We start from the raw sequence: 12,264 nt of genomic DNA on the forward strand, positions 1-12,264 counted from the left end.
ACATTATAACATCATTCGCTAGTATCTCAAACAATTGTACCTGGATTGAACAGACGTTTGTGGTGATGTGGCTAAACTTGACACTTTCTAGCTTCTGGCTGAGTTCTCCACAGCAGTTTTCTCGAAAACTAGCGCGAGCAAGTAGTCAGTAGAAGAGATAATGAAGCTGCTATAGCTAGCAGCCCCCTCTGCTCGACAAAACAAGCACAACGTGATTGAGACGTCAACCGGTAGGCTTTGCTGCCCGGTCTTTCTTGCCACGTAAAATATTATTTCACTTTGCAGGCTGTTTTTAACGCACAGTTAAAAACGGGGACATTTCCGGGGACAGCTCCAGTCGGGGACAGGCCACCAAAAACGGGGACTGTCCCCGGTAAACGGGGACGTCTGGTCACCCTAACCTAGATGCTTCTCAGTATTATTTTTAATTTGACAGTGACATTGCTGCTTTTGTACCATACATATGCTCATCCTTCTATTTGGCATTAACACTGATCTAGTAAGTCTTTAGGTGTATATTTTCCTTGCTGTTATTCCGTTTTTGAATAAGTCCGTTCAACCTTGAACATGACCATATTTGCTTTTGCGATAACTCCTACCACCATCTAGCATCCACGCCATTGTGCAGCCTACCTACACAGAGCTAAGGGCTTAATCCCAAATTGCTCCCAATTTAACCTAACCCATAGGGTTAGCCTAACCTAACCCTTATATAGTAGTGCACTACTGTATAGGGAAGATGGTGACATTTGGGACAAATCCAAGCTCTCTCTTCAGAAGCGAAGCCATGTCCTGGGGATTCAAAGAGTAACTAAAATTTCCTGCCAGTCTCTCGGTAGGCCAAATGGTCAGCTTCCGTTTCTTTAATCTTCGGGGCCACAGGTCCTTTTGAGGGGAAGAGAGATATGTGCAATCAAAATAGCAGTCTTTCCGCAATGGACACACAGACACACACAAGCTCTGTTATTCTCTCCTGACTATCGGATCTGCCGCCCACCTGGAGCAAAGATCACCCCTTCCTGTGAAGAGGATCGACCCTGAAAAGCGTCTTTGGTTTCTGAAATAATTCGGGGACTGTGGTGCAGACTACAGAATAACACCAACTGGTGATAAGAGACTGAAAGCTGGAGTTCACTTCTTCCCATTTCAAACCTGCTGTTGATGTGTCTTTCAGAAACTGTGTTTTCGTCACCAGTTTCTCCCTGATGGAAAATTAAGGTTTAAATGGCTGATGTGTGTGGCGTTAAAATTGGTCGGTTTTTGTGTTTGTTTTTTTGTATTTTGCTTCATCTTTGAGCAAAGGGCCTGGATCTGGAGTGGGTTTTTTATTAAGCAAGAAAGGCGTTTTGATATCTAACCAACACTTTGACATACATTGTCAAGAAAAAGTATGTGAACACTTTGGAAGTACCTGGATTTCTGTGTAAATTGGTCATCACATTTGATTTGATCTTCATCTGAATCACAACTATAGTCAAACACAGTCTGCTTAAACTAATAACACACAAATTGTTGTATTTTTCTTGTCTATATTGAATACATCATTTCAACATTCACAGTGTAGGTTAGAAAAAGTATATGTGAACCCCAAAGCTAATGACTTCTCCAAAAGCTAATTGGAGTCAGGAGTCAGCTAACCTGGAGTCCAATCAATGAGACAGGATTGGAGATGTTGGTTAAAGCTGACTTGCCCTATAAAAACGCACATTTGAGTTTGTTATTCACAAGAAGCATTGCCTGATGTGAATCATGCCTCGAACAAAAGAGATCGCAGAAGACCTAAGATTAAGAATTGTTGACTTGCATAAAGCTAGAAAGGGTTACAAAAATATCTCTAAAAGCCTTGATGTCCATCAGTCCACGGTAAGACAAATTGTCTATAAATGGAGAAAGTTCAGCACTGTTGCTACTCTCCCTAGGAGTGGCTGTCCTGCAAAGATGACTGCAAGAGCACAGTGCAGAATGCTCAATAAGGTTAAGAAGAATCCTAGTGTCAGCTTAAGACATACAGAAATCTCTGGAACATGCTAACATTTCTGTTGACAAGTCTACGATACGTAAAACATCAAACAAATGGTGTTCATGGGAGGACACCACGGAAGAAGCCACTGCTATCCAAAAAAAACATTGAAGTTTGCAAAAGTGCATCTGGATGTTCTACAGCACTACCGGCAAAATATTCTGTGGACAGATGAAACTACAGTTGGGTTGTTTGTAAGGAACACACAACACTATGTGTGGAGAAAAAGGCACAGCACACAAACATCAAAACCTCATCCCAACTGTAAAGTCTGGTGGAGGGAGCATCATGATTTGCTATCATCGACTGAAAAATGAATTCCTAAGTTTATCAAGATATTTTGCAGGAGAATGTTAGGCTATCTGTCCGCCAATTGAAGCTGAACAGAAGTTGGGTGACGCAACAGAACCACGACCCAAAACACGGAAGTAAATCAACAACAGAATGGCTTCAACAGAAGAAAATACGCCTTCTGAAGTGGCCCAGTCCTGACCTCAACCCGATTTGAGATGGCATGAACTCGAGAGCAGTTCACAACAGACAACCCAAGAATATTGCTGAACTGAAACAGTTCTGTAAAGAACAATGGTCCAATATTCCACCTGACCGTTGTGCAGATCTGATCCGCAACTACAGAACATGTTTGGTTGAGGTTATTGCTGCCAAAGGAGGGTCAACCAGTTAATAAATCCAAGGGTTCACATACTTTTTCCACCCTGCACTGTGAATGTTTACACAGTGGGTTCAATAAAGACATGAAAACGTATTGTTTGTGTGTTATTAGTTTAAGCAGACTTTGTTTGTCTATTGTTGTGACCTAGATGAAAATCAGATCAAAGTTTAGGGTGAATTTATGCAGAAATGCAGGTATTTACAAAGGGTTCGTACTTTTTCTTGCCACTGTATATCTACAGTAACATACAGCTCTTACCAGGCTCACTAAAGCACACACACACTCATTAAAGCCAATGCAGCTAGGTGATGTGGAAGAAGGAAACAGGCTGAAGCTTCATTTATCTTCTCCAAAGGAAGGAGAGACAGCTCTCTTTGCTCTCCCTTGAATAATAACTGCAGAGCGCACTTCACAACCTAATTAGCTCCAGTTGTCTGGCTGATCGAGTGGCAGGAGAATTTGCCTCTTTATCAGCAGACGCCACACAGTGTCCAGACAGCTCGCCTCACAGGGTTGAACGAGAATTGAACTAATGTTACACCCCCCCGCCCCCCTCCCTCCCTCACCCCCAGGTGGTCAAGATGATGATCATCGTGGTGGTGACCTTCGCCCTCTGCTGGCTGCCGTACCACGTCTACTTCATCGTGACGGGCCTCAACAAGGCTCTGATGAGGTGGAAGTCCATCCAGCAGGTCTACCTGTCAGTGATGTGGCTGGCCATGAGCTCCACCATGTACAACCCCATCATCTACTGCTGTCTCAACAGCAGGTAAGGAGAATACACACATGTGCACACAGGGAGACCGCTAGGCAAGCAGAAATGGGAGCATTCACGGGCGGAGGCACATACACACACATACATACCCACATAGCTATATTTTCATGGTCGATGGTTGAAAAGGGCGTGGAAAGTATATTTATGCTGTTGGCCTACCTCTGTATAGGTTCATAACAATCCTTGAAAAACAACTGAGGTGCATTCGAATCTCCCATTTCAATACCCTGTAATCCTCTGAACAGAGCACACGAGAGATGTGCTTCAACAAAGGTCCAGGCAATGGCAACCCTGATAACAGTTCCTTTTGTGATGTTCATGCCCTCTTGAAAATGCAAAAAAATAAAATACCACATTAGGTATTTTAGGACTGAGGCTTGAAAGTAAAGCTACTCCAAGGACATCACTGAGAAATGCTGAAAGAGACCTGGAAATCAAAGCATCATTTCAATTGGTTACCATTGCATGCTTTCAGAACATGTTCTTTTAAGCCACTCAGTGCTTAAGGTGGGTCGTTCGGTACCTGTGTGACTCATTCTGTCTGCAAACAGGAACAATGCAGGTACAGAACCTGGAGGTATGACGTCGGGTGTAGTCATATAAGACCCTCGTGTACACAAACACTCCCACAAACCTACACATACTGTATCTGTATTTCCATGGTCCATTAGTCCGAATGGCATGAAAAGAACATAGAAATGGTGTATCCATCTTGACAAGCTCTATGCCTTAGTCTGTCCTTTGCCTGGCCTCGGAAATCTCATAACCATATTAAACACAGAGCAAGACCTTGAAGAAGCTTCAGTGCTCTGAATCCAGACTCTGCGCGTTGATGAACGCTAGCTTGTGAATGAAGCTCCCCAGTGCACTTAAGTTCACACAGGCAATTATCTAAAGCACATAGCGCTCTTACCATCGACACAATCAGGCTATTCAGGAAGGATGTGCTGTGTGGTTGCTTTGCCCCCTTCATGATGTGAATATATAAAAACAACATAAGTAAATATTTCTTGGCTATTCTAAGTAAATCTGGTCCGAGCCAAAATCTCCAGTTTTGGTAGAGTTTGAAGTATATCCCTGTACAGAACTCTATATCACAAATGTTTTATTTTATGTATTTATTTAAGTACTGTATTTTGTTGTTTATTATCTGGGTCATTAGTTGACTTTAAATTGATGGAGAACACAGGGCTGTGTATGTTGCAGTCGATTAGGTTTAGTTTCCTGTTTCCTAATTGTTTATTTGTTGCTGTGTGCTTTCGGTTGATGTTTAATGTCATTATACAACTCTCTCTTCAACCTCACTGCACTGTACACATTAGTATGTCATTTGTTTACTGCTGTCTTCTGAAAATCAGATCATTATATGAAACCTGGATTGTGTTCAGTATGTAGAAAACGTTCTGAAACGTAGTGACACAGGTGCTGTGCTGCTTGAACTTGTCCAATAAAAACACAGAATCTCCTTTTCTGTTGGAAAACATTTTACAAACAGCGTGGCCTTGGAACACGACCCCGTTCGTAAAATCAAATCTCATTCACCCCCCCCCCCCCTCTCTATCCCCCCCCCTCAGGTTCCGGGCTGGCTTCAAGCGGGCGTTCCGCTGGTGCCCCTTCGTCCAGGTGTCCAGCTATGATGAGCTGGAGCTGAGGGCCACCCGTCTCCACCCGGCCCGCCAGAGCAGCATGTACACCCTGTCCCGCATGGATACCTCCGTGGTAGTGGTGTATGACCCTGTAGACGGAACAAACAACCAGAACCAGGCCAGGAAGAAGAGCTACGCCAACCAGAGAATGGAAAATGGGCTTGGTTGCAATGGGAACGGGGCCAAGGCTAAGGCAGGCTGCGCCCCCAATGCTGAGGCTGAGGACTTCTCCTAAAGGAGGGCATACTGGATGCAGACACACACTGTCAGGCATGAGCGAACACACAGGCATGTGTTCACACAGGCATGTGTGTACAGTACATGCAGAGACGGATGGACATTACAAACATACATACACGCTGTCCCTGTCAATACACACACATGCAAACACACACTTTTCAAAGAGTTCAGAGAATATCGCTAAAAACACATTTTAGATGAGAAGCAGGAATTAATTGTCAAATATAACCATCAGATAGCATATTGTTGTTCGGTCTGTAATACTATGAAAATCACTGAAGTGTACTGTATATAAAAACATCCATAAGAAAAAAAGATTGACAAATTATGCCTGGCCAAGTAACATCCTGAATGCAATGGCTACTGAGTGTTTAAAACATGATGAACACCTGCTCTTTCCATGACAGACTGACCAGGTGAATCCAGGTGAAAGATATGATCCCTTATTGATCCACTTCAATCAGTGTAGATGAAGGGGAGGAGAAAGGTCAAAGAAGGATTTTGCTGGGTTTTTTTTCCACGCTCAACGTTTCCCGTGTTGTATCAAGAATGGTCCACTACCCAAAGGACATCCAGCCAACTTGACACAACCGTGGGAAGCATTGGAGTCAACATGGGCCACCATCCCTGTAGAATGCTTTCGACACCTAGATTCCATGCCCCGATGAATTGAGGCAATTCAAGATTAGGAAGGTGTTCTTGATGTTTTGTACACTCAGCTCCAAAAGTATTTGGCCAGTGAAAATATGTTTGCTGTTTTGGCTCTGTACACCACCAGCACATTGGATTTTAAATGATATGAGGTTAACGTGCAGATTGTCAACTTTCATTTGTTGGGTATTTTCATCCATATCGAGTGAACCGTTGAGACGTTACAGCACTTTTAGATTCTCTCTGCTACAGTAGATACCAGAGAGAAAACATTTTCTGGAGCAACCTATATCTTTAGGTAGTGTGTCCATAGCTACCATTTGTAGCAGTGTGTTTTAGCTGTAGTCTTATGTGATGTATAGAATGACTGGTCCCATTTTAAACAAACCACAACTTACAAAGACTTCATATAGCATACTAAAGTGCAGACGATCAGCTTTAATTTGAGGGTATTTCCATCCATATTGGGTGAACTGTTTTCAAAAATGCTAACCTCCCCTGTTATTGTTATGGTGAGAGGTTAGCATGTCTTGGGGGTATGATATTTCTGCGTCTCTAACTACAGCTCCCTGCTATATTGCACAGTTGTGCAATGTGCACATTGAGCTCACAGAAAACCTCAGAAATAAATGGAATTCAAATAATTGAACTGACTTTGGTCAATTAGTGGTTTTAGAAACTGAAAAATAATCTACATTTCGGTTAATTGCTCAGCACTTACAAATACTAAACTTGTAAGTACATTTTTCCCACTGCTTTTGGTCCCCTAAAATGGGAGGAGTATGTACTGTACAAGAAGTGCTGTAATTTCTAAACTGATATCGATGAAAATACCTCCAAATGAAAGCTGACAGACTGCATTTTAACGGCATTGTCATTGTATCATTTTAAATCCAAAGTGCTGGCGTACACAGCCAAAACAGCAAAAAATGTGTCCCCCGATACTTTTGGAGCTCACTGTATATAACATATTGTATATTATGAAATACTGTATAGATTTGAAACAATGTACAGAGTTCATGTGAAGAGAGACAGCATGCTACGTCATCAACGTATTGTTTACGCAATAATGTTGGCCAGTATTCCATTTTACAATGATGTGCTGGGGGGAAACAGGCAGAATCCATGCCCCCCTGACGACGGTTATTCTGTATGCACGTTCCGCACTGAGCTGAATGATCCTTTCTCATCACACACACTCACACTCACACACACACACACACACACACACACACACACACACACACACACACACACACACATACACACACACACACACACACACACACACACATACACACACACACACATACACACACACACACACACACTCACACACACATACACACACACTCACACACACACACACACACACACACACACACACACACACTCAGCACGGTGGGAGATTTACAATTAACATGCCATGGAGGAGCCCATAAAATACACACGGACACCTCGGAGTACACCTAAACATTCCCTCCTTTGATCTTTTGCTTGCGGAGCTATGATTGAAACACTGGGCTTGCCGTGTTAGTTTCTGGGTCATGCTATTGTAAACTGTATAGGCTAGACTACCGTGTGCCAGATCCTCATGTGCCGCTCTAACATCAGCACATTTGATTGACCTGTGTTTAAGATATAGGCTTGCTAGATACCAGAGAGAGAACATTTTCTGGAGCAACCGATATCTTTACGGTAGTGTGTCCGTAGTTACCATTTGTGACAGTGGCTTTTAGCTGTAGTCTTACGTCATGTATAGAATGACTGGTTCCAGTTTTAAAAAACTGTGACTTTTATAAAGGCTTCATATGGCATACATATGGTAAGCACGGCACAGATTCCACGGCACGGCACAGACTGTCAAGTCTTATGTCATGTAGTTACATCCTGTATAGAATGACCAAAGTATCCGTCTATCCCTCCATTATGCCCCAGTTGTAACCTCTTTAGCCACTTAGTGATTTCCAATGGAAAAAACTGTTGATTAAACGCGCCAGTAAGAAATATCTTTGTTAATTGAGTTTTGATGGCATGCCATCGCTGCAGTGAATCTGGTTTGATTACCAAATGGTCCCTCAACTTTTTTTCCCCATAGTCCCGTGCGTGTGCAAGTGCGTGTCCTTGTGTGTGAGTGCATGTGAGAGTGCACATTTGTGTGTGTGTGTGTGCGCGTGTTAGGTGTTAGTGTGTATGCACATTGTTTTTCCTCCATAGTCCTAAATGGTCAACATTAGGCCACTATTGGCAACAAAGCAAACTAACGACCACACAAATGTGCACATAAATAACGAGCTAATTGTTAATTTAAAGCGGCGTCATTGATCTGAATCCGAATGCTTCGAACAGCGTAAATAGATGCCCATTTGTTACTGCTAATGTTTTAAAGCAGTGTCCATGTTTTTCTATGTTTGGGTAGCTTTGTGGTTGATACACGCTTTCAAATAGGAAAACACGTGCAGGGAAAACTGATGTGGAATGAAAGTAGCAGATGACAATTGCTCGTCTTTGTTTTTTAGCTGCCCACCTACTTTTATTTTGCCTTCATATTCCCATTGAGAATAACATCACCTCCTGCATTGTACGTACAAATAGTACTGTAGCTTTGAAAGAAATGGCCACAATGAGGTTTTTATACGATCACAGTGTTTAGATGTGTGTGTGTGTGTGTGTGTGTGTGTGTATGTGTGTGTGTGTGTGTGTGTGTGTGTGTGTGTGTGTGTGTGTGTGTGTGTGTGTGTGTGTGTGTGTGTGTGTGTGTGTGTGCTTGTGCGTGCGTGCGTGCATGTGCCCACGGAGCAGAGTTTTCATGATCACAGTGCATGTGTGTGTGTGTGCGTCCACAGTACAGTGGTTAATAGTGACCACAGTGTTTAGAATCTAGATTTCAGGTAAACCCTTGGGCCATCAATTAGAGGGGTGGTATGTCTCCCCTGTGTGTGTGTGTGTGTGTGTGTGTGTGTGTGTGTTTGTGTGTGTGTGCTTGCGTGCATGTACTATATATATGTGTGTGTAATTCTTCTGGGTTTAAATCAAGTGCTGGCACTAGCACCAGGCGTCTCTTCAGCCTTTGTCTTGTTTGGCTCGACACTCCAACAAGAGAATAACCACGTTTGGTTTAGGGTATTTCTTCCCCTGACCAACGAGCCGTGTTCTACCCAATAGCCCAGCGCAGTATAAAGACATTACATACCATAGCTCAGGTTCCACGCTGTCTGATAGGGGGTCTCTAGGGGGTCTTCTGCCAACTCCCTCATGGGGCAAAGTTGATTCAAAGCCTGATGCACCGGTCTTACCTTGGCCCCCCAAGGCCCTTGCAGCCGGTGAAGTGTTGTATTTTGTCACAGTTTGAATTGAAATGTAATGGTTTTTTTTTTCTCCAGATGACAGACTACCCACCTGTGGCCCTCAGCTTGACTTAAAGATAACATGAAAATAACAGCTGTGTGGATGGAGAAGAAAAAAACACCCGGTAGTGAAGGTAACAAACTGTACGCACAACGAGTCACATTCAGTAGCGTTATCAAATATCAGTGGGGTTGCATCGCTGTGACAGGCTGCATCACAAGTGACGGAATGTAGTTATTTAGTTTAGTACTTGAGCATGATACCTCATTTTAAAGCGGTGCATTTATGCAATAAAATGTGAGGATTGGAGTCATTCTAGAAAATGCTATGGTGATACAGAGGCAGGAATTTGGCACGATGTTGTAACGGCAGTGAGCAGGTTAATCGAACGACATGAAGAGCATTATAACTTTGATCAAAGACATTTTCTCGATGTTCTTTTCGTGACACGCACTTTCGTGTGCTTGTTTTGATATGAGCTAATGTGACCATTCGATTTGATAGGGATGTGAATGCATATATTAACAGTGAGATCAGGCTAGATTCAGTTTCATATCGCCCTTCGTCTTCTCTGCGAGGATTCCTCCCAACGTTTCCCTAGACGTGAAGTCAACACGGTCTTACCAGAATATGTGAAGATGGTGATGTTAAACCATTGTAGTTATATGCCACTTAAGCTTTTGTATTAGCTGTAATATCACTTACAATGACATGACTTACCTAATCTGATGTATTACTTGCGGGTCACTTATTGTTCTAATGTCATTGTAAAGACGCCATTGTCTAAGATTAGGGACAGGTTGTCCTAATGTTCTATAACGTCAACATTCTGACATATTTCTAATGGAGGTATGTCTGGTGTTGCTGGGGAATGCCAATAGAATGTTCTAAGCCTTTATGAAAGAATGTAAAAAAAACTTTAGAGACGTTATGATTCAAGAATGTAAAGAAATACTGTATTTGCGTCGTGTATTTCATTACGTGTTGTCATAGTGTGTTTGAGCTACAGTTTTTATCATTCAATGGCAAATCAAGCTTTTCATCGATACTCCAACTGTTTTGATACAGTGTTGGTATTCATTAAGATATGGTTTGATACAACAAGAAGCAAAATACAGCAACAACGGGGGGAAAAATGTTGTGATGTCAGTCGTCCTTTGTGATGTCAGTCGTCCTTTGTATATTTGTGTTGCTGAAGACGATGTTTTAGGTTTAATGTATAACTAATGGTGCCTCTATCAAATGGTAGGTCTTTTTGCTTTGCAGTTGTCCAGATTTAACTGATTTGATAACACTTAAATGTAAAGGGCCCTGAATAAGGATATACCACAGGGTAATCAGTCATCACACCTTCACAGTGCTAATGGCAGCATACAGTATGCAACAAACTCCCAGTTGACCAATGCTGCGTAGTGACTTAACATTGGCATAAGATATTATGAATGTTCATGTAGTGCTTATAAAGTTGTAATGTGATGCTTATGCATGTGGTACAAAGTATTTCTGCACAACCTCTTCTAAAGATAGTTTTATATGGGCCAGTTTCGTGTACCCAGGTTAAGTTTATTAATGGACTCAAAATGTGCTTTGAATAGGCTTAATTTAGGTATGTGAACCCAGCCTGCACTAAACAGTATTGTTCTGCTATCAATGTACACAATTCTGTCTTAGCTTAATGTCAAGGGTCTGTCTATGGTCTTATCGTGAATGTTTACATCTACACAACCAAAAATATCGAATTTACAACACTTTATTGTAATGCATTCCAAATTGAAGAAACATACACTTGGAAAATCCTGTTTGCTTGGATTGAAAAGTGTTTCTGAGTTACATGTACATTTACAAGCGGCATAAGAACAGTGACAAGCAGCATGTGTATAACTTTCAGTGATAACAGTAGCACAGGCCCTTCCAATTTAAGACGTGTGATCCTAAATCAATACATTCAATTCTGGACATTGTGAACAGTCTTGTGTTAGTTGTTTATGACCGACTGGTGGAGTTTTGGTTGACTTTCGTCACAACATGGACTTTGTCATTGTCAATGGAAAGTGATCCTGTAAATAAAATAGTTGTATGTTCTTTATCAGGTGTCCCTGCTAATTATTCTTGTTGATGCTGTGTCAACAGTCTGTAGTATTTACATGATCATTATGCAGTTGTGGAAAAAAGTACCCAATTGTCATACTTGAGTAAAAGTAAAAATATCTTCATCGTAAATATGTTAAGCAAAAGTAAAAGTCACCCACTAAAATACTACTTCAGTAAAAGTCTAAAAGTATTTGGTTTTAAATATACTTAAGTATCAAATGTAAATGGAATTGCTAAAATATACAAGTCAGTTAAGAACAAATTCTTATTTACAATGACGGCCTACACCGGCCAAACCCGGACGACGCTGGGCCAATTGTGCGCCGCCCTATGGGACTCCCATTCACAGCCGGTTGTGATACAGCCTGGATTCAAACCAGGGTGTCTGTAGTGACGCCTCTAGCACTGAGGTGCAGTGCCTTAGACCGCTGCGCCACTCGGGAGCCCGAGCAAACCAGTTGACATTTTTCTTGTTTATTTATTTATTTAAGAATAACCAGGAGTACACTCCAAGACTCCACACTAATGAAGCATTTGTGTTTAGTGAGTCCGCCAGATCAGGGTCTGGAATGTTCTCTTGATAAGTGTGTGAATTGGACCATTTTCCTGTTCAAAAAGTACTTCTTGGTGTCAGGGAAAATGTAAGGAGTAAAAAGTTCATTATTTTCATTAGGAATGTAGTGGAGTGAAAGTAGTCAAAAATGTAAATAGTGAAGTAAAAAACAGACGCTCCCAATACGACTTAAGTAGTACTTTAAAGTATTTTTACTTGAGTAATTTACACCACTGCCATTGTGTAGCAGAATTTAGCTAGGGCAGT

The 12,264-nt window shown here is 41.9% G+C and overlaps 1 protein-coding gene across 1 annotated transcript in view; it reads left to right on the plus strand.

The window, feature by feature from the left end:
* The window catches only part of LOC110533148 (neuromedin-K receptor-like), a 40,474-nt gene extending 29,035 nt beyond the window's left edge, over positions 1-11,439 (plus strand). The window contains exons 4-5 of the mRNA XM_036933395.1: positions 3,266-3,462; positions 5,043-11,439. Of these exons, the coding sequence (XP_036789290.1) occupies positions 3,266-3,462; positions 5,043-5,349 (504 nt within the window). The 3' untranslated portion in view covers positions 5,350-11,439. The remainder of the gene's footprint in view (positions 1-3,265; positions 3,463-5,042) is intronic.
* Positions 11,440-12,264: the final 825 nt, after the last annotated feature.

Source organism: Oncorhynchus mykiss, chromosome 10 (genome assembly GCF_013265735.2).
Source record: "Oncorhynchus mykiss isolate Arlee chromosome 10, USDA_OmykA_1.1, whole genome shotgun sequence".
Lineage (NCBI taxonomy): Eukaryota > Metazoa > Chordata > Actinopteri > Salmoniformes > Salmonidae > Oncorhynchus > Oncorhynchus mykiss.